This window comes from Bos grunniens, chromosome 7 (assembly GCF_055505025.1).
Source record: "Bos grunniens cultivar Pamir isolate PY7600 chromosome 7, Bosgru_T2T1.0, whole genome shotgun sequence".
Taxonomy (NCBI): Eukaryota; Metazoa; Chordata; class Mammalia; order Artiodactyla; family Bovidae; genus Bos; species Bos grunniens.
Genome location: NC_141171.1, coordinates 19,348,405 through 19,373,805, shown reverse-complemented (window position 1 = coordinate 19,373,805; position 25,401 = coordinate 19,348,405). Strand labels below are relative to the sequence as shown.

Sequence of the window (25,401 nt, the reverse complement as noted above, 5' to 3'; positions counted from 1 at the left end):
GATGCCAGGCACTACGTGAAGCCCTCAGCTCAGGGCTTTCAAAATGATCATTTTTAAATACATTGGGTTGATGCAGTGATATACCTACCAGAGTTCCAGACCGAAGCTTCCCGGGTCCATGGCACAGGTGAGAAAGATGCGGCCCAGAAAAGGGCTGTGACTTGTGACTCACATTTCAGGGACGAAATAAAAGCTCACGTTCTGAATGCGTCCACTTCTCCTCCCTCTTCTGCCTCCACCGGGGTCTAACCTCCAGCCTCACTGGCCTGGACTCAGAGCTTCTGCCTCGCTCCCCAGTCTGCCCTCCCTGCAGCAGCCATCAGAGGGCGCATGTGAGCACCTGAGTCAGACTTCGCCCCTCTTTTGCCCGTAGCCCTCCAGGGCTCACAACTCCCTGAGAGCAAAAACCTAAGTCCTCCTGCAGCCCACAAAGCCCTGCACGACCTGCCTGTCCCCTCTCTCCCGGACCTCCTCCCTCTATCCCCCTCACCTACTCTGTCTGTCTTTGCTGTTCACGCAACAGTATATGCGGTCCTGCCCCAGGGTCTTTGCACAGCCTGTATCCTCTGCCCAGAAGATCACCTTCCTTTCCAAGTTCTTCCCATGATGACCAGCTCTTTTTCTTTCTCTAGATATTGGCTGTAATACAACCTCCTCAGAGAAGCCCTTCCTGGCTATCTGGGCCAAAGTTCTTGCTCATGAGGCACTACCATTAGGTGCCCTGTTTATTTCCTCTAAGTCTCCTCACTGAAACTACCTCACTTCCTCATTTGATGACTCATTCCCTGCTCCCTCCCTTCCACCTCCGCCTGCAATTGAAAATAGAGTCTTTGCCCCTACTGCACCCCAATATCTGGGACGATTCTGGCACACAGCAGGAGCTCAATAAATATTGGTCAACTGAAAAAATGGCAAGTGTCCAATGAATTGTGGCAGATCCTAGCCTCAGTCATCAGAAACTTTCTGTTTGGGACTTCCCTGGTGGCCCAGTGGTTGGGACTCAGCGTTTTCACTGGGGCGGCCCAGGTTTGGTCGTTGGTCAGGGAACTAAGATCCTATAAGACATGCTGCAGGGTCAAAAAGAAGAGAAAAAAAGGGAAACCATCTCTTCCCTTGACTCCACCCCAACGAAGAATCTAATCTTTCCGGATTTCACTTCACGGGGAGAAGGCCAGTCCAGGAGCAGATCCTCGACAAAATCTTAGTCAGCTACTAAAATAGGAAATGGTGCATGACAGCCTGGCTGACTCACACCAGGCCCGCCCTTTGGGGCGGCTGGTGGAAGAAAGGGCATGCTAAGTCAGTGTTCAAATCCTGCTGTTGGGCCAGAGAAGGCCTACACGCCTGACCCATATACACCCTTCCTGGGCTGGTCTTCATTTCCTCCCTCGGAAATCCGACTATGGCATTGCAATCTCCCCATTTACAATCAGTGTGGCTTTGGGGCCAGAATTCACCTCTCTCAGCCTCGGTTTTCCCCATCTGCAAAATGGGCCCAGTAACAAAATCTTTTACTCCAGGAGGAGGGTCAATTTTTTTTTTTTTGGCTACACCGCAGGGCATGTGGGATCTTATTTCCCTGACCGGGGATGAAAACCACATCCCATCCAGTGGCTATTGCAGTCTTAACCACTGGACCACCCCGAAAGTCCCAGGGAGGTCATTTTTGAGGATTAGAATGTTTACATATGTAAAGCCTCCAGAATGGATAAATGGTAAGTGCTCAACAAATGTTAATTCTATTCTTATTCTCAATAGAGAATAAGAGACCCTTAAAAAGATTAATCCCCTTCATACCAGACACGAAGTTAACAAGTACTTACACTGTCCCTGGTATTTCACTGCAATCGCCCGTGATCTGCTGATGACCTTGGAACAATGGCCTCATAAACCCATTTCACAGATGAAAAAGCAGAGACTCAAGAGAGGTGAAGGCACTTGTACAAGAATACACAGTGTGATCTGAGCCCAGCCTTCAAGGTGAGAGCATCAATGCAGACCCCTTCTTCCCCGAAAAAGGGCTGCAATAGAAACGGCCAAATGTACTCTCAACTCAAGGTGTTTTCTCCCCACCTTCTCTAGCATTAGAACCAACACTCTTGGCAAAGCACATGGCCCATGAGAAGATTATATCTCCCAGCTTCCCTTGCAGCTGGGGATAGTCCACGCAACTACATCCTGACCAGTGAAGTGAAACCAAATTTTCAGCTCCTGTTCCTTTTATGGCAATAGTAGCCACCTGTTTTTTGTTTTGCTTTTGGCCACACAGCATGGCATGTGGGATCTCAGTTCGCTGACAAGGTATGGAACTCGTGCCCCCTGCATTGGAAGCAGAGAGTCGTAACCACTGGACCACCAGGGAAGTCCCACTAGCCACGTTTTTATCTTGACAAATGGCAAGGAGCAGGCCTTCCCGAGTACAATGATGCTATCAAAGCATTCAATAAATATTTATTACAATTGAAACATCATACCCATACCCCCAGCTCATTCCCCATCACCACCATTAGAGAGAGGGGAAGAGAGAGAATTTGTAAACTCATATCCAGTTCTGGACACCTCCAGTTCCAGTGGGACACGACTGAGCAACTTCACTTTCACTTTTCACTTTTATTCACTGGAGAAGGAAATGTCAACCCACTCCAGTGTTCTTGCCTGGAGAATCCCAGGGACGGGGGAGCCTGGTGGGCTGCCGTCTATGGGGTCGCACAGAGTCAGACACGACTGAAGCGACTTAGCAGCAGCAGCAGCAGAGCCAGAAAGTCATGGGGCCCATTTTGCCCTATTTCCTGAGATGGAAGTTCTCCCCTGCAGTGTCCTGAAAGTAGCAAACAACCCTGTGTTCCACCACCCCCTAGAGATGAAGGGGGGTGGTCAAAGTCGAGGTCATCAGGTCCAGTCACTAGGTCATTCTGTTTCCCGCGTGTTGTCCTCGGGTGCCTGGGTCCCTCTCTGATTCCACATGTGGTTGTTGACCCCCAGCTGTACCATCTGTGCATGGTGTATGATGAGAGGCTGGAGCCCAGGGCTCTGAGGGCGTGCAGGTGGTGCCTGTGAGAAGTCCGGGGGCTGTGGGCAGGCCGGTGGGGGTTGCTGGAAGGTTGGCGGGGGTTGCGGAAAGGTTGGTGGGGGTTGCGGGAAGGTCGGCGGGGGTTGCGGGAAGATTGGTGGGGGCGTGCCCCCCAGCCAAGGAGGAAGGGGAGGTGGCTGATGACCGGGCAGGGTGGGAAAGGGTGATGGTGGGGTTCCTACGGACCCCTGTCCCCCAAAGGGCAGCTGAGTCCCAAATGGCATGTAGTTCGCCAAAGCAACCTGGAGCTTCTCCACTTGCGTCTGGTAGGCCAGGTAGCTATGGACGTAAGCCGAGTACGCCGCGCCCCATGCCGCTGCGTGCTGCCGCTCACTTTCCAGCTGTTGGCTCTGTTCCCGCAGTGCCCGGGCATCCTGTTCCTTCCTCCACTTGGCCTTGCGGGCCCGCAGCATCTGGGGCTTGAAGGTGTTGGTCACCTTCCTGGCGAAGATCTTGGAGTGCTCGTCCAGCAACACCAGGCCGGTAAGCAGGCTAGACGTGCTGGGGCTGAGCTGGGCCAGGGAACTCTCTAGGGGCAGGAAGGGAATCACGCAGTCCTGCCATCCGTGGCGCGTGAGGCTGCTCATCAGAGACTGGTTCGTCTGATGCTGGCTCAGGCGGCAGTCAAAGTTGGAGGTGAGCAGCAGGATGATGAATGCCGAGTGGTCTAGAGCATCCTGCAGGCAGTGCAGCTCGCCACGCCCGGGCACCTGGAAATCCTCGCAGAACGTGGCCCCATCGTGCACGCCTAGCGCCTCCAGCCTCTCGCGCACTCGCAGTGCAATGTGCTCGTCTGCACTGGCGTGGAGCACCACAAAGTTATAGAATTTCTGCTCGGACGACTCCAGCTCCGGAGGAGGGGGCTCTGGGTTCCAGACGGTCGGGTGAGCCTTAGGAGAGGTCGGGTGAGCCTTAGGAGAGGTCGGGTGAGCCTTAGGAGGGGTCGAGTGGGCCTTAGGAGGGGTCGGGTGAGCCTTAGAAGGGGTCGGGTGAGCCTTAGAAGGGGTCGGGTGAGCCTCAGGAGGGGTCGATGGAGAAGGAAAGGGAGACGTCGATGCGGAAGGAAAAGACGGGGATGTTTGGGGCATGGAAGGAGTCGGTGGGCGTGGCTGAGCCGACAGGTAAGCGGTGTCTTCCTCTGAAAGTTGGACTGGCGTCTGATCTGTGACTAGGCAGGCGTTTTTGGAAGGCGAGGGGAGAGATTTCGGGGCTGCTGGCACATCCGTACACTCCACCGGATAGTGGGCGCTGATTTCCGGAACTTCCGGTGGGTCGTGCGGGCTGGCGGGGCAGGCATCGGTGGTCACCTCGGGAAGCCCGGGGCCTGGGCTGCTCGGCCGCACCGGGGAGTCGGCAGCCTCCACCGATGGGGGCCAGCTCATTTCCTCGGGTTCCTGGCAACCCATAGGGGCAGGCTCGGGCACCACACTGGCCTGGGGATGGTCACACAGCTTGCTGGGCCCGTGGTGGCTGTGGTGCACGCTGAGGAGGGCCATGGTGGGCGACTGACTGATTTCCAAGTTGCTGCCCAGGGAGGCCGGGCTGCCAGTGGATCTCAGGGAACACGCTGTGCTCCAGCCGGAAAGATGCTCTATGGGCCGCGGGTCGCTGCGCGTCCGGGAAAGTGAGGCCGAGGACGGCGGCAGGCAGCCCAGATCGGAACGCAGTGTTTGGACTCCTCCCAGATCCCCAAGGACGTCCCACCCGCACCGGTCCCGGGCCTCTTCCTGGAGCTCCCCCAGCTGGAGGTCGTCCCTGGATCTGAAAGCCCGGAGGGCTGCCCGGTAGGCCTCCTCCCGCATAGTCGCGGGACAAAGCTTCTCCTCGGTGAGAAGGTGGTACACCCTGGCAACGGCCCAGGAGAGGTCTGGGGGCTCCTCTGGAGTCTCGGTACTGTCCACACCAGCCCACTGGCGGGCCACCAGTTGGGCCACCGCATCCGCCTTCAGTGCCTCCAGGGAGATCCTGGCCTCGGTCTCCTGGCCCAGCTTCAGGAGCACCATGGCGTGCAGGAGGTACGCCCCACGGCAGCCAGGCCTCAGGGTCTTCAGTTTGTGCTTAAGATACAAGAGCTTGTCCTGACCCGCGGCGCCTAGAATGTCAAAGGCGCCAGAGAGCGAAGGGCCGGTGCAGGCCATGGGCTCAGGTGGGCGTAGCCTCCAGCGGCTGCGGGAGAAACACTGGATGATGAAGTCATGTTCCGCACGCCGCCCCGCTGCGCTGCAGGCCCGGTGTCTCCACCCTGCTCACGGGCACCAGGACCCCTGGGGGCTGTAGAACTGACCTGTGAAGCAGAAAGACATGCTTATCACCAGAAAGGGGGCTCTGAGAGGCAGTACAGACGTCACCCCCCCCCCCACCCCAATGCCACCAAAACCCAGCAGACCCGGACTGCCATGGTGGTCCAGTGGTTCAGAATCTGCCCTGCAATGCAGGGGATGTGGGTTCGATCCCTGATTGGGGAACTAAGATTCCACGTGCAGCAGAGCTACTGAGCCCAGGCTCTAAAGCCCAAGTGCCACAATTGGAAAGTCTGCAGGCAAGAATACTGGAGTGGGTAGCCATTCCCAGGAAGATCCTCTGGAGAAGGAAATGGCTACCCACTCCAGTATCTTTGCCTGGAGAATCCCACGGACAGAGGAGCCTGGCAGGCTACATTCCATGAAGTGGAAAAGGGTCAGACATGACTGAGCAACTAATATTTTTTCCATTCACAGAGGGAAAAGGTAAGCCAGAGAAGTGAAGTCATTTGCCCCAAGTCACAGCCAGTGAGAGATCTGGGGTTTGTTAGTTGTTTGTTCGATATTTTCCACATGGCATAGGAGATTTTAGTTCCCCAGCCAGGGATGGAACCTGCGCCCCCTTGAGTGAAAGCACAGAGTCTTAACCATTGGACTGCCAGAGAAATCCCAGACCTGGGATTTGAACCCCAGCTGTCTGGTTCCAGAGGCTGGGGCTAATGTGCTTAACCACAAGACTATACTGCCTATTAGGATGGTAATAAGCCCACTTATGGGAGTGTTTCAGGGAGCTGAGTAGCGTTAACATATGGAAAGTTCTGAGTCCCATGAATGGAAGCCAGCAGGCACTCAATACCTGTCACTCAGGAAGTCAGTCTCCTAGGTGACACCAGTGACCCCACATCCTGGTATTCACAGTCTGGGATGGTCCTTCCAATGTGGTCCTAGAGTTCTGTGAGTTTGATAGAATGTGGCAGAAGTGATGAGGCATTACTTGTGACATTGGTTATGAAAGACACTGGCTTGGGATTTCCCTGGCAGTCTGGTGGTTAAGATTCTGCATTTCCATTGCAGGGAGTGTGAGTTCAATCCCTAGTTGGAGAACTAAGATGGCACATGCCATATGGTACAGCCAAAATAAATAAAATGTTTTAAAATAAATAAAAGACACTGGCTTCCTTCTTAGTCATTCTCTCTGTCACTCTGTCAGGGGCAAACCATGATATAAAGGGCCCACCTGGGGAGGAACTGAGGCTTCTCACCACCAGCCACTAAACCACCACCGCCACCAAACAGTGGTTCAGAGAGAAAAGTCAATTGTGACTAAACCACCACCACCACCAGCCACATGGGGGTGCCAGTCTCAGAATCCAGCCCCAGCTGAGTCTTCAGATGATGCAGCCAGGAAGACAGCCTGACTGCAGGTTCATCAGAGACCTAGAGACAGAACCATCCAGCTCATCTGACCCCCAGATTCCTAATATTCAGAAACTGTGTGAGATAATAAATGTTTGTGTTTTGAAGCCACATAGTTCTGGGGTAATTTGTTATGTAGCAATAGCTAACTGATACATGTTTCATTATTACTATGAAGTTAATCATGACCAAGGGTCAGGTCTATGACTAACACTGCTGCCGAGCCTTTGGAGGCTCTCTCCTCTTCTCTCCATTTCTTGAAAAATGCCAAGTTGGTTCCCACCACAGGCTCTTTTCACACACCATTCCCTCTTCTTGGAGCACCCAGACCTTTGCCTGGGTGACCCAAATCTCATCCTCAGCCCCCAGGTACAATGACACCACCTCAGGGAGCCCTCGGTAACCACCCTGGCTCTCTATCCCAGTCTGTCTTCTCCATGTCCCCCCACAACAGAACTGGCCACTGGGTGACCTTTTCCTGTGTGTTAAACCTTTTACATTTTCTGTCTGCCTCACAACCACCAGCTTTCCTGATAGCTCAGTTGGTAAAGAATCTGCCTGCAATGTAGGAGACCCCAGTTCAATTCCTGGGTCGGGAATATCCGCTGGAAAAGGGATAGGCTACCCACTTCAGTATTCTTGGGCTTCCCTATGGCTCAGCTGGTAAAGAATCTACCTGCAATACAGGAGACCTGGGTTTGATCCCTGGGTTGGGAAGATCTCTGGGAGAAAGGCATGGTAACCCACTCCAGTATTCTTGTCTGGAGAATCCCCATGGATAGAGGAGCCTGGTGGGCTACAGTCCATGAGGTCGCAAAAAGTTGGACATGACTGAGTGACTAAGCACAGCACAGCACAGCCAGGGCAGGAGACACATGTTCAATCTTTGGTCCAGGAAGATCCCACGTGCCTCAGAGCAATTAAGCCCTTGGGCTGCAACTACTGAAGCCTGAGTGCCTAGAGCCTGCGCTCTGCAACAAGAGAAGCCACCTCAATGAATAACCCTGGCACTGCAGCTACAGAGTGGCCCCCGCTTGGCACAACTAGAGGATGCCCCCATGCAGCAACAAAGACCCAGTGCAGCCAAAAATAAATAAAAAAAGAAAACAGGCAAAGAGGGACTTTCCTCATGGTCCAATGGTTAGGACTCAGCACTTCCACTTGCAGGGGAGCCTGGGTTTGATCCCTGGTCAGGGAACTAAGGGCTTCCCAGGTGGCACTAGTGATAAAGAACCCACCTGCAATGCAGGAGACCCAGGAGACTTGGGTGTGATCCCTGGGTCGGGAAGATCCCCTGGAAGAGGGCATAGCAACCCACTCCAGTACTCTTGCCTGGAGAATCCCATGGACAGAGGAGCCTGGTAGGCTACAGTCCACGGGGGTCACAAAGAGTCAGACACAGTGGAAGCAACTTAGCACAGCACAGCACAGCAGCCCAGGGAACTAAGATCCCATAAGCCACGTGGTGTGGCAAAAAAAAAAAAAAAGGCAGGCATGGAGAGAAGGTTTCTCCCAAGGGCACAGAACAAGACACCATGAAAAGTGTCCCAAACCCCCAAATTTAAGTCCCCAGGTGCTCAAGGTATATCACGTTCAGACCTGTATAAATGCACAGCCTCACTCCCAGTCCAGGGGGCTAAGAACACATTCTTTGCCCCTCAACTATGCCTACTTCCTGTTCCACCCTGGTGCCCAGGATGAGAACTGCACCCCTGCAAGAGCCAAAACCAGTGCATCTCCACCACGGACAACTCTATCCCCACAGGGGACACTTGGCAACATCTGGGGACAGTTCTGGTTGTCACAACTGCATCAAAGGAGGCTCCTGGCATTGGGTCGGTGGGTGCCAGGGACGCAGCTCAATATTCCACAGCACCCAGGATGACCCCCCTGTCCCCAAGAGAATGACCTGGCCCTACATGCTGCTAAGCCCTGACGTGGAGGAACCCTGGTCTGGATCAAGAGCTGATTCATCCATCAATCCCCTTGACTGACAAATCACACACGTCACTGTATAAATGCCTCAGCATTTTTTTTTTTTTGCAAATTCATTTTGAGCAAATGTCATAGGGCCCAGGACAAAGGTCAATGATTCCAGGAAAGCCAGGCACAGAGCAGAGAGAGCCAGAGGGTGGAGGGTTGAGGGAGACATGACTGAGCAGAGTGGGCAGAGGAGAAGTGGCCAAGAAGGGGCAGAGGGTGAGGCGGTGCTGGGGGAAACCCACGAGGAGGTGAGCAGCTGTCGGGTTGTTTTTGAAAATTGAAGCAGCCTGACATGTTGAAATGCTTATGGGGATGGAGAAATAACAGAGACCCCCCAAAATGGCGCTGACTTCCTAGTGGGGCGGACAAGTGGTCAACAGAGACATGAGTGAAATTCACGGTATATCACATTTATACTGTATAAATGCCACAGAGAAACAAGGAGGGGAGGAGGGTCATGGACTCCACGAATCAAGGGGTGGGTGTGTGCAGTTTTGTTTTGTTTTTAATATGTATTTATTTGGCTGCACCAGGTCTCAGTTGCGGCATGTGGGATCTACTTCCCTGACCTGGGACCCCTGCTCTGGGAACACGGAGTCTCGGCAACTGGAGCACAGGGGAAGTTCCGTGCGCAGTTTTAAACAACGTGGTTTAGGGAGGTCTTGATGAGAAGAGAGATTTCAACGGGACACAAACGTGGAGAAAGCCACCCATCGAACATCTGAGGGAAGAGAGATTCAGGCAGAGGGAATAGCCTGTGCAAAGGCCCTGAGGCTGGACTGTGTCTGGTGTGTTGGAGGAGCACTGAGGAGGCCTGTGGAGCTGAAGCAGACTGAGCAAGGAGGAGAGAGGGAGGAGGGGAGGGCAGGCAGGGGACGGGCAGGTCATGCAGGGTCTTGTGGGTCTCGGGGTGTGGGGGAGAGGGCACTTGGGCTTTAACTCGAAAACCTAGAACCACCTCAACCTGTCTAAATGCGGTGGCCTTGCCTCATGCGTATTGCCAAGAAGACAAATGGGCTCAGCAGGACCACATTTGCTAACATTTCAAGACAAGCCAGAAAAGCAGATTTTCAGGAATCTGCTGAGTTGTGCCAAGTTAGCAATCGATTCAGATATTTTTAAGAGACCTGGTGAGCTTAAAAAAAAAAAAAGCAAGCCATTGTGCCATCCACAGACTAAAAACTCTAAACATATTTATTGCAAGTAATAAAGGAAGTCTGTGAAGAGGAGGAAAGTATATATACATAACATTCATTTATTCATTCAAGACGTAATTTTCCAGCATTTGCCATGTATTGAACACTACTGATCATATCAGGACAGAAAGAATAAAAAAGGAATACTCTTTCCTCTTGGAGCTGACAATCCAGTCCAATTTATACTGTATATAAAATACTATTATTATGTATAATATATGACAAAAGCAAAGCGACAAAACCACTTCTGTCCACTAGACTGAAGGTCAACATTTCAGTGCTTCATTTGTCAATAGTAAAGGGATTTCCCTGGCAGTCCCTTGGCTAAGACTCCAAGCTCTCAATACAAGGGCCCAGGTTCAATCCCTGGACAGGGAACTAGATCCCACATGCCGCAACTAAGACCCAGCACGACCAAATAAATAATATATAAAGAAATATATATTTTTTTAAATAGAGTCATAACTATAAAAAGGAGAACAAGTATTGCTTATGTGCTTCCTTGGTTTCTGAATTATTTTTCCATAAAAACTAAATATGAGCCATATATTACTGCAAAGAGTTCCTTTTTTCTTTTCATAAATGTTTTTACTTCTGTCAAAAGCAAATATATGGCAACAAAGTAGGTATATGTATATAAAAAAATGCACGCTCAGTTGTGTCCAAATCTTTGTGACCCCATGGACTGTGGCCCACCAGGCTCCTCTGTCCATGGGATTTTCCAGGCAAGAATACTGGAGTGGGTTGCCATTTCCTTCTTCAGGGGATCTTCCCGATCCAAGGATCAAACCTGGGTCTTCTGCATTGGCAGACAGATTCTTTACCACTGAGCCACCTGGGAAGCCATATATATACATAATATACAGACAAGTGTATTTATTTGCGCCACATGTGGGACCTTAGTTTTCCCAACCAGGGATCAACCCTGCACCCCCTGCAGTGGAAGCGCAGAGTCGCAACCACTGGACCACCAGGGAAGTCCCAACCTAGTATATTATATTTCTTAATTGCCACACTGTCCTTCCTGCGGTCCTTCAAACTTGCCAGACACGGTCCTATCTCAGGGCCTTTGCACGGGCTGCTCCTCTGCCTAGAACACTGTGTATCCCCTGGTATCCCCACAGCTCACTCCCTCTTCTCCGTCAGATTTTAAGCCTGCCCCGATGACACTGTGTTCAACTGCCTAGGACAGGGGTCACAAAGCCCAGCCCACAGGCTGTTTTAGTGGAGCTGTCCTGGAACACAGGCGCGCTCACTCATTGACCTGGGGCCCAGGGCTGCTTTCCGCTGAGCAGCTGCCACAGAGATCATGTAGCCCCTCCAGATGACAATAGATACTCTCATCCTTTCCAGAAAGAGTCTGCCAACACCTGGGCTACAAAAGAGGTATAAGATTTTTCTTTTTCCATTCCACGGAGGGGCAAACTTCGATTGCACAGTTAGGGGTGGGCAGAACAGTGCGATACCACTGGTGTTTCTCATCCTAGAACCAAAATGCCTGTCACTGGAGCCCAAATGGGCTTCCCAGGTGGCGCTAGTGATAAAGACCCTGCCTGTCAACGAAGGAGGCATGAGAGACGCGGGTTCATTCCCTGGGTCAGAAAGATCCCCTGGAGGAGGAAACGACAACCCACTCCAGTATTCTTGCCTGGAGAATCCTATGGACAGAGGAGCCTGCTGGGCTACAGTCTGTAGGATCGAAAAGAGCTGAATATGACTGAAACACACACTGGCCCATATAATTATTATGGAACATAACTGGTTGTGTTTGTTTGTTTGTTTTGGCCTTGCCATGCAGCATTCAGAATCTTAGTTCCCTGACCAAGCACTGAATCCCTGCTCCCTGCGCTGGAAGCACAGTCTTAACCACTGGACCACCAGGGAATCCTAACTGGCTGTCAGTAGTTGAATTGGGTCCCCCTCCCCAAGTTTAGATGTTAAAACTCTAACCCCTAGGACCTCAGGATATTACTACAGTGGAGACGGGATCTTTACAGAGGTAATCAGGTAAAAATGAGGTTACTAGCTGCTGCTGCTGCTAAGTCGCTTCAGTCATGTCTGACTCTGTGCGACCCCAGAGACGGCAGCCCACCAGGCTCCCCCATCCCTGGGATTCTCCAGGCAAGAACACTGGAGTGGGTTGCCATTTCCTTCTCCAATGCATGAAAGTGAAAAGTGAAAGTGAAGTCGCTCAGTCGTGTCCGACTCTTAGTGACCCCATGAACTGCAGTCTACCAGGCTCCTCCGTCCATGGGATTTTCCAGGCAAGAGTACTGGAGTGGGTTGCCATTGCCTTCTCCAGAAGTCATTAGGGTGGGGCCCTAATCCATTAAGTGTGTGTGTGTGTGTGTGCGCGGGCGCACACTCGCGCACGCTCAGTCACTCAGTCGTGTCCTACTCTTTGCAACCCCACGGACTGTAGCCTGCCAGGCTCCTCTGTCCATGGGATTCTCCAAGCAAGAATACTGAAGTGGGTTTCTGTTTCCTTCTCCAGAGGGTCTTCCCACCCAGGAATCAAACCTAGGTCTCCTGCATCTCTTGCATTGCAGGTAGATTCTTTATCACTGAGCCACTTGGAAAGCCCAATCCAATAAGACTGGTGTCCTTATAAAATGGGATTAGGACACAGACACCCCAGACAGAGGATCTCTTGAGGACACAGAGAGAGAAGACAGCCATTTGCAAGCCAAGGAGAGAGGCCTCAGAGGGAACCAGCCCTGCCTACACCATCACCTTGGACTTCCAGCTTCCAGACCATGAGAGTATAAATTTCTGGTATTTAAGCCCCACACCTGAGGGACTTTGTTATGGCAGTCCCAGCTTTGTGTGGCTACTGAGCACTGGAAATGTGGCTACAAGTTGCCAGGGAGAAAGTAAATATTACATTGTATTCAATTTTAACAGCCAAATTTGGCCTTGGAGTACAGAATGAAGCAGGGCAAAGGCTAATAGAGTTCTGCCAAGAGAATGCACTGGTCATAGCAAACACCCTCTTCCAACAACACAAGAGAAGACTTTACACTTGGACCTCATCAGATGGTCGACACCGAAATCAGATTGATTATATTCTTTGCAGCCAAAGATGGAGAAGCGCTATACAGTCAGCAAAAACAACACTGGGAGATGATTGTGGCTCAGACCATGAACTCCTTATTGCCAAATTCAGACTGAAATTGAAGAAAGTGGGGAAAACCACTAGACCATTCAGGTATGACCTAAATCAAATCCCTTATGACTGACTATACAGTGGAAGTGAGAAATAGATTTAAGGGACTAGATCTGATAGACAGAGTGCCTGATGAACTATGGATGGAGGTTCGTGACATTGTACAGGAGACAGGGATCAAGACCATCCCCAAGAAAAAGAAATGCAGAAAAGCAAAATGGCTGTCTGGGGAGGCCTTACAAATAGCTGAAAAAAGAAGGGAAGTGAAAAGCAAAGGAGAAAAAGAAAGATATACCGATTTGAATGCAGAGTTCCAAAGAATAGCAAGGAGAGATAAGAAAGCCTTCCTCAGCAATCAATGCAAAGAAATAGAGGAAAACAATAGAATGGGAAAGACTAGAGATCTCTTCAAGAAAATTAGAGATACCAAGGGAACATTTCATGCAAAGATGGGCTCAATAAAGGACAGAAATGGCAGGAACCTAACCGAAGCAGAAGATATTAAGAAGAGGTGGCAAGAATACACAGCAGAACTGTACAAAAAAGATCTTCACGACCCAGATAATCACGATGGTGTGATCACTGACCTAGAGCCAGACATCCTGGAATGTGAAGTCAAGTGGGCCTTAGAAAGCATCACTACGAACAAAGCTAGTGGAGGTGATGCAATTCCAGTTGAGCTATTCCAAATCCTGAAAGATGATGCTGTGAAAGTGCTGCACTCAATATGCCAGCAAATTTGGAAAACTCAGTAGTGGCCACAGGACTGGAAAAGGTCAGTTTTCATTCCAATCCCAAAGAAAGGCAATGCCAAAGAATGCTCAAACTACCGCACAATTGCACTCATCTCACACACTAGTGAAGTAGTGCTCAAAATTCTCCAAGCCAAGCTTCAGCAATATGTGAACTGTGAACTTCCAGATGTTCAAGCTGGTTTTAGAAAAGGCAGAGGAACTAGAGATCAAATTGCCAACATCCGCTGGATCATGGAAAAAGCAAGAGAGTTCCAGAAAAACATCTATTTCTGCTTTATTGACTATGCCAAAGCCTTTGACTGTGTGGATCACAATCAACTGTGGAAAATTCTGAAAGAGATGGGAATACCAGACCACCTGACCTGCCTCTTGAGAAATCTGTATGCAGGTCAGGAAGCAACAGTTAGAACTGGACATGGAACAACAGACTGGTTCCAAATAGGAAAAGGAGGACGTCAAGGCTGTATATTCTCACCCTGCTTATTTAACTTCTATGCAGATTACATCATGAGAAATGCTGGGCTGGAAGAAGCACAAGCTGGAATCAAGATTGCTGGGAGAAATATAACCTCAGATATGCAGATGACACCACCCTTATGGCAGAAAGTGAAGAAGAACTAAAGAGCGTCTCTTGATGAAAGTGAAAGAGGAGAGTGAAAAAGTTGGCTTAAAGCTCAACATTCAGAAAACAAAGATCATGGCATCCGGTCCCACCACTTCATGGCAGATTGATGGGGAAACAGTGGAAACAATGGCTGAGTTTATTTTTTTGGACTCCAAAATCACTCCTTGGAAGGAAAGTTATGACCAACCTAGACAGCATATTAAAAAGCAGAGACATTACTTTGCCAACAAAGGTCCGTCTAGTCAAGGCTATGGTTTTTCCAGTGGTCATGTATGGATGGGAGAGTTGGACTATAAAGAAAGCTGAGCGCCAAAGAACTGATGATTTTGAACTGTGGTGTTGGAGAAGACTCTTGAGAGTCCCTTGGACTGCAAGGAGATCCAACCAGTCCATCCTAAAGGAGATCAGTCCTGGGTGTTCATTGGAAGGACTGATGTTGAAGCTGAAACTCCAATACTTTGGCCACCTGATGCAAAGAGCTGACTCACTGGAAAAGATCCCGATGCTGGGAAAGATTGAGGGCAGGAGGAGAAGGGGACGACAGAGGATGAGATGGTTAGATGGCATCACCAACTCGATGGACATGGGTTTGGGTGGATTCCGGGAGGTGATGGACAGGGAGGCCTGGTGTGCTGTGGTTCATGAGGTCGCAAAGAGTCAGACATGACTGAGCGACTGAATTGAAATGAAAATGGAAAAGTTGGGCAGTGTGAAAAAAGAAAAAATTTCACCCCGTTAAACCCAACTTTGTTTCAGTAGGCTCAGATTTCACTTAAACTATGTACATATATATATATATAAAAGTGTTTGAATTGAGATCTGAAAAAATACATACCAGATCTTGAAGAATTAGTACAAGAATGGGACTTCCCTGGTGGTCCAGTGGTCAAGACTCTGTGCTCCCAAGGCAGAGGGCCTGGGTTTGATACCTGGTGAGGGAACTAATGTCCTAAGACCCAGTGCAGCCAGATAAATAAATATTAGGGGGGAAAAAAAGAATTAGCATGAGAAAAGGTATGTAAGGAGCACAGATGGACGGGAACCCAGGCTGCCCGAATCTAAACTCATTAACCCTGTGGTCTCCAAAGTGTATCACCAGAGATTCCAGCTTCCATGGACCTGGTTACATGGCCTGAGAAACAGATTTATCTAGTTATAATTAAAATAGCCCATGCAATGAGCTCATGGCCAGAGTAGTCCTGGAGGAAAGTGGAAGACAGACAACTTGCTATAATGCAGGCACAAGTGAGCAGTAAGAAAAAGGCAAAGGGAATACTTTCTCCTACCTTTGATGTGAGTTACCATCATCGACAGAATGGATCAAAAAGGACAACAATCTTACTTTCAGATGGGCCCCCAAGTCAGCCAAAACTTATGGAAATATCAAAATTACTTGCAGTTTGACCCTTGGATCAACTTTCTTTCCACCTCTCAGTGGCTCCTAGAAACAGCTGTGTGTGTAGTAACTTAAAAAGAAAAAAATCACAGGGGACTCTACTCAGTACTCTGTAATGACATATACAGGAACAGAAGCTTAAAAAAAACAAACTGTCTATATGTATATGTAGAATTGACTCACTTTCCGGTATACCTGAAACTAACACAACATTGTAAATCAACTATACTCCAATAAAAATTAATTTTAAAAAAGAAAAAAAATCAGACACATGTTGACATGCACCCTCCAATTTTTAACTGATAAAGGGCAACAGCTGATAGAGTGTGAAGGATGGGACACGAGAGGGGCTGGACATTAAGTTCTATTTCATGCAGTGATCACTCCGAAAATTCAAGTTCAATACTTAGGATCTGTGTCCTATTCTGAATTCAGGCCCTATGTCTATAAAACGTTAAAAGGAGGGACTTCCCTGGTGGTCCAGTGGTTAAGACTTCGCCTTCCAATGACAGGTGTGTAGGTTCGATCCTCGGCTGGGGAGCTAAGATCTCACATAACCTCATGGCCAAAAGACCAAGATGTGAAACAGAAGCCATGTTGTAACACATTCAATAGACTTTTAAAATGGTCCACATTTGAAAAAAAAAACTTAAAAAATGCTAAAAAGGAAAAATGAAACTTACCAACTCCCGACTACACCAGCAACAGTGTGAGAAGTCAATCTGAAATAGCTGCCAACGTTAAACAGAGAAGATTGTGTGTGAAACTCAGATGTTTTGGTTTCTCTTGGAATTTGGATGGCCGGCGAGACCCTGCCGGCTGCACTGGTCTGGGAGCCAAAGGCTGCCCCCTTTTACAGATCACCCATCTGAAATGAGTCACCTCCAGGGCAACAGAGAGCAGTCAGAGAGAGAGTACCCTTGGGGTTCAGATCTCAGCTGTACTTCCCCCAGGTTATGACCTTGGGCTGGCCATATACACATCGGTGCCTCAGGCTCCTCCTCTGTGGATTGGGTACAAAGATAAGCCCTTCCTACGAGGGCTGCCATAGGTCTAATGAGTTAATCCATGTAGAGATGGTATAGACCAATGCCTGGGACATCCTGATGGTCCCATGAGCCTCCAAGTGAATGATGACTGCCCCACCCTGGCCCCCCGCCCCAGCTGAGGCCCCGAGCCAGAGGCCCCCGCAGCAGAGGCTCAGGGCTGGGTTTGTGCAAAAGTACGCAGCACAGTCAGACTGAGAACCACCCAGGCACAACCACTCCTGCTTGCCCTCTTGGCAAATTGCCTAAAATCACACCCTCTTTCTTCTCCATCTCCCTGTCTGCCAGCCTAAGCCCAGACTCAGTGTCCCCTCCCTAGACACTGTCTCCCCCAGCGTGTTCCCCATCCACTCAACATGCCCTGCTCAGCGGTCACCCCAGCCTTCAGGAAACCTGGCTTTCATTCTGCCCTACTTTCCACGGCCTCCAGGGCAAAGTCCACTTCAAGCCTGACAGTGGGCACCTGGGCGGCAGGGGAGCAGCCACAAGAGTGGGGAACCTGGCTCTGCCACCTGCCAGCTTGTAGGAGCCTGTTTTTCAGCCTCAGTTTCCTTGTGTGTAAAACCAGCAGGAAAGGGGCCCTTGTCATGTGTGAGGGTTTAGAGTAACAATATAATAAAGCATTCCTTGGTGGTCCAGTGGTTAGGACTATGCACTCCCAATGCAGGGAGCCCAGGTTCGATCCCTAGTCAGGGAACTAGATTCCACACGCTGCAACTAAGATTTTTGCTTGCTGCAACTAAAGATCCTGCATGCTGCAACCAAGACCCAAGATCCTGGCTGCCTCAACTAAGACCTGGTACAGTGAAATAAATAGATATTTTTTTAAAAAGCTCCAAAGAGATATGGAAGTTAAAATATAACCAGACTATCTCTGGAAAACATGTAGGAGACTCAAAGGGCATTTATTCAATAAGTGTTTCTTCAGCACCTGCTATAGCCACACATTCTGCAAAGCAAAAGCCAACCCTGTGAGTTAAGACTACTTCAAAAACTGCCTGTTTACCAGGGGTAAAGGGAGGCACACACAGGCTGAGTGACTTGCCCAGGATCACACAGGTAGAAAGTAAAGAGGCAGGAATTTAAACCAGACAGCCTGGCTACAGGGTCCTTGCCTTTATTCATTGCGGGCGTTAGTTGCTAAGTCCTGTCCGACTCTGCGACCCCATGGATGGTAGCCCACCAGAATCCTCTGTCCATGGGATTCTCCAGGCAAGAATACTGGAGTGGGTTGCCATTCCCTTCTCCAGGGGAACTTCTGGATCCAGGGATCGAACCCGCATCTCCTGCATTGCAGGCAGATGCTTTACCATCTGAGTCATCAGAATAAAGCCCCCTTTATTCACTGAGCACCTACTATGTGCAGTCCCCTTCCCACGCCTGGATCTGAGGAATTATCAAGCCTGTCCACTAAAGAAGGGATCAGATACCTGCCCTCCGCACTTAGCACACACACGAGTCACAGTTTCTGCCCACTGTGGTTCCATGAGGACATTATTTGGCCCCTACTGTGTGCCCAACATACTGAACACTGTCTACTGGCACACAGCAGGTGCTCCATAAATGTTTGTTGAAGGATGAATGAATGACCCTAATTCAGAGGAGAACACAGAAGCCCGGGGCAGGCTCTGGAGCCTGGGGCTTCCACCAATCTTCCCCCAAACTCTAGAACCCACACCTCAGCCTGCCCAGGTCACAGGGGGTGCCCCTCCCCCAAATCCCTGCTCAGCCACAAGGAGGGGGAAGGAGTGCAGGCGCCAAGAAGGTCTGGGGCCAGCCAGGCCCTGAGTGGTGCCAGCAGCCACAACTGAGCAGACCTGGATCCAATCCTGGGCCAGTACCAACTAACCTGGTACCCCATGGGGAGGTCTAGGGAGTGAGGAGCTGATCATTCCTGGAGACCCATCTGAATGGGATGGCACCCATCTGATGAATGAGACCCACTGAAAGAAGTGCGCTGCGCCTGGGAAGGGGTCCCTGAAGCCCCTGGAAAAAGTGGGGATTCAGTGCCCTGGAGGAGAGGGCGGTGTGAGTGGCGATCCCGGGGCGGGAGGAACCCGGGCTGGGGCAGAGAGAGCGCCCCGTTTGGAGAAGATATCAGAAAGGAGGAGGAGGAAAGGGGTATTGGGAGGGAAACAGAGCCTGCTGGGGAGGACTCCGGGTGTTGAGGAAGAGTAGGGGGGAGGAGGACTTGGGCCAGGGAGGGGAGCTGCAGCGTTGAGGCGGGGTACCTGAACATGCATCGCAAGGACGTTCAAAGCTCCCAAGGAGGGCAGCTGGCCTTGACCCGTGGTGAGGGTTGCTGGGTGCCAGGCCCCCTGCCCATGCAGGCTTGCGGGGTTCTCCCATCCCCCCAGGCCCTCGCCCCTTCCTCACCTACCTGGGGTCGCGGGGGCGACCGGCCGCACTGCTCGGGTCCTCGGGGCGGATGTTGGTGGCCTGATGGCCTGGTGGCGATGCCCGCGGATGGCAGGGCGCGGAGGGCGCGCCTGTAGCCCCAGGCGCACGGCCTCCGCCCGCCTCTTCCGCGTCCGGCGAGGAGGGAGGAACCGGGTGAGATCACGCTTTCCCAGCGGGACAGGGAAAGTCCCTGAGGCGCCCCAGCGACGTCCTCTCTACCTCCCCGGCTGCCACGTAGACCGTATTTGGGGACCTCTGGGAGGCCCGAGCCCGGGAGACCACCACGGGGCTCCGCAGGGACAAAAACCCTGTCTGCGGGGACCCACAGTCTAGTGAGAAAGCACCACAATTTAGTGCATCTCAATGGATAATTAATGTTTTCCAGGAAAAAAACAAAAGGGATGGGATAATTGGGGACAGGGGTGAGAGTGGGAATCATGGCCACCCTGGAGGGGTTTGGGGACGCTTTTGTGGTTGGAAGAGGGACAGACAGCATGATGGCGCATATATATATATATATATATATATATATATATATTTTGGCCGAGTCACCCAGCGGGATCTTAGTACCCTCAGCAGGGCTTGAACCTAGGCCCTCGTCAATGAAAGGGCAGAGTCGGAACCAGAGGACCGCCAGGGAATTTGCAAGAGGGCCTCTCTTAAAGCCACAAACGTGACGTTTTAAAATTCACCGGGAGCAGAACTAACTAAAGCCTGTAACCAAAAACAAACAAACAAAAAAAGTAATAAAAAATACATATAAAATTAAATTCACAGGGGTCCTAACCTTTTGGAAGGTCCTAGACCCAGGGCTTACATATCTATCTGGCACAATTAAACCACAGTGCTCAGAGCCAATCGTGCTCAGAGGGACCCATGAAAATGTTTTAATTTCTTTTAAAATCAGAAAGGAAAAAAATGTATAATCTAGCTTAAATTACATATGTCTTTAAACCAACACAGTTGTAAAATGTAATTTTTTTTTTTAATGGAGGAAGGTGCCTACAAAAGCCATAAATAATACCTTCTACTGGGCCTCTTTGTCACCTGGAATCTCTTATCAAAATACCATTTGTTATAAAAAACAAACTTCTGGTTACCCAAAGGAAAAGGAGTGTGGGTGGGGTTAATCAGGAATTTAGGATTAATAGGTTCATGAGTGCTAAACTGCGTCAGTTGTGTCCGATTGTGCGACCCTATGGACTGCTGCCTGCCAACTATAGCCCATCAGGCTCTTCTGTCCATGGGATTCTCCAGGCAGAAATACTGGAGTGGGTTGCCTTGCCCTCCTCGAGGGGATCTTCCCAACCAGCTAATATGGTTCTACTGTAGAGCACAGGGAATTATGTTCAATATCGTGTAATAACCTATAATGGAAGAGAATCTGAAAAATATATGCATGTTTTTCAATTTGCTATACACCTGAAGCTAACACAACATTGTAAATCAACTATACTTCAATTTGAGTCCCTTGGACTGCAAGGAGATCAAACCAGTCAATCCTAAAGGAAATCAACTCTGAATACTCATTGGAAGGACTGATGCTAAAGCTGAAGCTCCAATACTTTGGCCACCTGATGTGAAGAGTTGACTCATTGGGAAAGACCCTGATGCTGAAAAAGACTGAGGGCAGGAAAAGGGGGCAGCAGAAGATGAGATGGTTAGATAATATCACCAACTCAATGGACATGAGTTTGAGCAACCTCCAGGAGATAGTGAAGGACAGGGAACCCTGGTGTGCCGCAATCCATGGGGTCTCAAAGAGTTAGACACAACTTAGCTACTGAGCAACAACACTTCTATTTTATTTTATTTTATTTTTTTTAACACTTCTATTTTAAAAATACCATTTGTTAGATTCATCAAACCCAATACAGGAGGTTACAACAAAGTCCATTATGTTGAAATATATATATTTTTAACTTTCTATTTTATATGGAGTATAGTCGATTAACAATGTTATGATAGTTTCAGATGGACAGCAAAGGGACTCAGCCATGTATATGAAATATACTTATTAAAATACTTTTTAAAAAATACAGCTTAGTGATTCATCCTTGAATGAATGGATAAATGAAATGGAGTCTACCCACACAATGAGGTATTATTCAACCTTAAAAAGGAAGGAAATTCTGACACAGGCTACAACGATGTGAAACCTTAAAGATATTGTGCTCAGTGAGATCAACTAGAGAGGGAAGGACGAATATTGTGTGATTCCACTCAGGGCCCCTAGGAGGGTCAGATTCATAGAAACAGAAAGGAGGTGGTAGGTGCCACCAGCAGGGAGAGGGGGAGTCGGTGTTTCGTGGGGACAGAGTTTCAGTATGGGAAGATGAGAAAGTCCAGGAGATGGATGGTGGGGATGGTTTCACAACAAAGTAAAGGTACTTAATGTCACTGAGCTTTGCACTTAAAAATGGTTGAAAGGTGATACTTCCCTGGTGGTCCAGTGGCTAAGACCCCTCGCTTCCACCGGAGGGGGTGTGGCTTTGATCTCTGGTCTAGGAACCAAGATCCAACATGTCACATGGTGCTGCCAAAACAAAAAAAAACCAAAGGGAAAAGAAAAAAGGCTAAAAGGTAAGTTTCATGTTTATATTTCACCACATTAAAGCATTGCTTTCAAACACTTGCAAGACAATAACTTCAAAAAGACTTCTGAAATAGAGCTATACCCAAGCAAACAAACAGAACTTAGGGTTCCACCTCTGTGTGTATCACCACATTAACAAGACCTCATCCCTCCAGTGATTTCTCAATAGTAACAAGGGTCAACCGTATTTTGAGCCACCTGAGGCCATGTGACCTGATATGAAAATGTCTGTGGTTTTCTACTTGAGACAAAGCCACAAGAACTTCATCCATAATTGAGGAAATGATAAATATCAGTTAGAGTCAGTGAGAATAAAGATATGAGGGTTTCCCCCTAATTGGTACATTGGACACCCTGAATTTTATCATTAGATCTCCCAAGCAGTGCAAGGATTCCAGGCCAAAGTTCACTGAAAGGTTTTTGGGAGAGAGATGAAATGTAAATTATGTAGATGCTAAGTCCTACTCCGTCGGCCTGCCCCCCTCACCACCCACCACGATGCCTCACTTATTCCTAGTCTCCTGAGAGGGAGAAATTTTATTGAACCCATATTGTGTGCTAGGCATGCCTAGGCTCTGGGGACACCTTGGGGTCGGGGTGGGGGAAGAAGTGGTCCATGCCCTTGGGGCCTCCAGAGCTGGACAGGGAGAAGGCATCCAACCGATCTTCCCACACCTCTCCCCACACCCGCACACCTACTTTTTGAAGCACCCATAACATGGCTGTTCCCACACCAAACACATCTTGGTGGTCATCTGATCCATATCTTAAAACAACCGTTCCTGGTAGGTTTATTGTTGTTCAGTCATTCAGTCGTCTTCAGCTCACTTTGGTCTGGCTTTGCTGTTTATCCAAACTGGCCAGAAGTCAGCAAAGTTTTTCCTGTGAAGGACTAGAGAGTAAAATACTGTCCGTCTTACGGACCATAGTGTCTTTATTACAACTACCTGATGCTGCCATTCCTTGTAACCCCAAAGCAGTCACAGGTGATACGTCAATACATGAGTGTGGCTGTGTGTCAATAAAACTTTATTTACAACTTTATTTAAACCAGGCAGTGGGATGGACAGTGATAGTAGTTTGCTGACCCTGGACATCGATGGTGTCAATATTTAGCTTTATTCTGGGTGACTATGGGCTTCCCAGGTGGAGCTAGTTGAGAGAACCCACCTACCAAAGTAGGAGAGGCAGGAGACTTGGATTCCATTCCTGGGTTGGAAAGATCCCCTGGAGTAGGAAATGACAACCTACTCTGATATTCTTGCCTGGAGAATCCACTGGACAGAGGAGCCTGGCAGGTTATGGTCCATAGGGTTGCAAAGAGTCAGACACGACTGAAGCAACTTAGCATAAGTTGGTAACTGTCTCCAGCGTTTTTCTAAGCCAGTATATGTAACCCAGACTTTTTTATTTTGACCAAACCATGCAGCTTGGGGAAACCTAGCTCCCTGACCAGGGGTCAAAACCATTCCCCCTCCAGTAGAAGCACGGAGACCTAACCACTGGACCACAAGGGAAGTCCCCAAACTCTGTTCTTTTAAAGTGTGTTGTGGTCTCATTAAGCATTGCTATATCACAGTTTGTTGAGTCCTCTGTCATTGTTCAGGGGTTTCCCAGGTGGCTCAGTGGTAAAGATTCTGCCTGCCAATGCAGGAAATGTGGGTTTCATCCTTGGGTAGGGAAGTTCCCTGGAGAAGGAAATGGCAACCCAGTATCTAGCCCAGTATCCTTGCCTGGAGAATCTCATGGACAGAGGAGCCTGGGGGGCTCCAGTCCATGGAGCCACAAAGAATCAGACATGACTGAGCACAGCAGCTGTTATTGGACAAGCTGGTTGCTGCCAATGTTCCCCCCCAAACAGGCATGGACGCCTTATACGTTAGTGGCTATGAACACAGAGCAGGGGACGGGGAGGGGGAGTCTGAGTGAGTGCTGGGTTCAAATCCTTATTCTGATACTTACCAGCTATGAGATGGGGCCACGGGCGAGTCCTCTGAGCCATGCCTCAGTTTCCTTCCCTTGTAACATAGCCACGGTAACAGCACCTGCTTCATGGGATTGATGAAAGGATCAGGTGATGGGGCTTCCCTGAGGGTCCAGTGGTTCCATGCTTCCACCACAAGGGGGCACAGGTTTGACCTCTGGTCAGGGCCAAAAGAGTTGAGCCATTTCAAATCCTAAAAGATGATGCTGTGAAAGTGCTGCACTCAATATGCCAGCAAATTTGGAAAACTCAGTAGTGGCCACAGGACTGGAAAAGGTCAGTTTTCATTCCAATCCCAAAGAAAGGCAATGCCAAAGAATGCTCAAACTACCGCACAATTGCACTCATCTCACACGCTAGTAAAGTAATGCTCAAAATTCTCCAATGCTTCAACAGTACCGTGAAATTCCAGATGTTCAAGCTGGTTTTAGAAAAGGCAGAGGAACTAGGGATCAAATTGCCAACATCCGCTTGATCATGGAAAAAGCAGGAGAGTTCCAGAAAAACATCTATTTCTGCTTTATTCACTATGCCAAAGCCTTTGACTGTGTGAATCACAATAAACTGTGGAAAATTCTGAAAGAGATGGGAATACCAGACCACCTGACCTGCCTCTTGAGAAATCAGTATGCAGGTCAGGAAGCAAGAGTTAGAACTGGACATGGAACAACAGACTGGTTCCAAATTGGGAAAGGAGTACGTCAAGGCTGTATATTGTCACCCTGCTTATTTAATTTATATGCAGAGTACATCATGAGAAATGCTGGGCTGGAGGAAGCACAAGCTGGAATCAAGATTGCCGGGAGAAATATCAGTAACCTCAGATATGCAGATGACACCACCCTTATAGCAGAAAGTGAAGAACTAAAGAGCCTCTTGATGAAAGTGAAAGAGGAGAGTGAAAAATTTGGCTTAAAGCTCAACATTCAGAAAACAAAGATCATGGCATCCGGTCCCATCACTTCATGGCAAATAGATGGGGAAACAGTGGAAACAGTGGCTGACTTTATTTGGGGGGGCTCCAAAATCACTGCAGATGGTGACTGCAGCCATGAAATTAAAAGATGCTTGCCCCTTGGAAGAAAAGCTATGACCAACCTAGACGGCATATTAAAAAGCAGAGACATTGCTTTGCCAACAAAGGTCTGTCTAGTCAAGGCTATGGTTTTTCCAGTGGTCATGCATGGATGTGAGAGTTGGACTATAAAGAAAGCTGAGCGCCAAAGAACTGATGCTTTTGAACTGTGGTGTTGGAGAAGACTCTTGAGAGTCCCTTGGACTGCAAGGAGATCCAACCAGTCAATCCTAAAGGAAATTAACCCTGAGTATTCATTGGAGGGACTGATGCTGAAGCTGAAACTCCAATACTTTGGCCACCTGATGTGGAGAGCTGACTCATTTGAAAAGACTCTGATGCTGGGAAAGATTGAAGGCTGGAGGAGAAGGGGACGACAGAGGATGAGATGTTTGGATGGCATCACCGACTCAAAGGACATGAGTCTGGGTAAACTCCGGGAGTTGGTGATGG

The 25,401-nt window shown here is 49.3% G+C and overlaps 1 protein-coding gene and 1 non-coding gene across 8 annotated transcripts; one reads left to right on the top strand and one right to left on the bottom strand.

Annotated features, from left to right (window-relative positions):
* Nucleotides 1–2,426: 2,426 nt before the first annotated feature.
* On the bottom strand, nucleotides 2,427–19,411 carry TICAM1 (TIR domain containing adaptor molecule 1). Of its 7 annotated transcripts, none has more exons than XM_086410038.1 (4): nucleotides 19,274–19,411; nucleotides 16,531–16,578; nucleotides 15,738–15,917; nucleotides 2,427–5,354 (listed from the first exon to the last, which is right to left on the bottom strand). In XM_086410038.1, exon 4 carries the CDS (start codon nucleotides 5,206–5,208, stop codon nucleotides 2,908–2,910), a length of 2,301 nt encoding a protein of 766 aa, XP_086266164.1. In that variant the 5' UTR covers nucleotides 5,209–5,354; nucleotides 15,738–15,917; nucleotides 16,531–16,578; nucleotides 19,274–19,411; the 3' UTR covers nucleotides 2,427–2,907. The 7 variants fall into 7 exon arrangements, with proteins under 7 accessions (XP_086266164.1, XP_086266165.1, XP_086266166.1 ...); XM_086410039.1 differs by having other exon boundaries at nucleotides 15,845–15,917; XM_086410040.1 differs by lacking the exon at nucleotides 15,738–15,917 and having other exon boundaries at nucleotides 19,270–19,411.
* TRNAG-CCC (transfer RNA glycine (anticodon CCC)) lies at nucleotides 17,518–17,590 on the top strand. Its single transcript has one exon. It is a non-coding gene; the product is annotated as a tRNA-Gly (tRNA).
* Nucleotides 19,412–25,401: the final 5,990 nt, after the last annotated feature.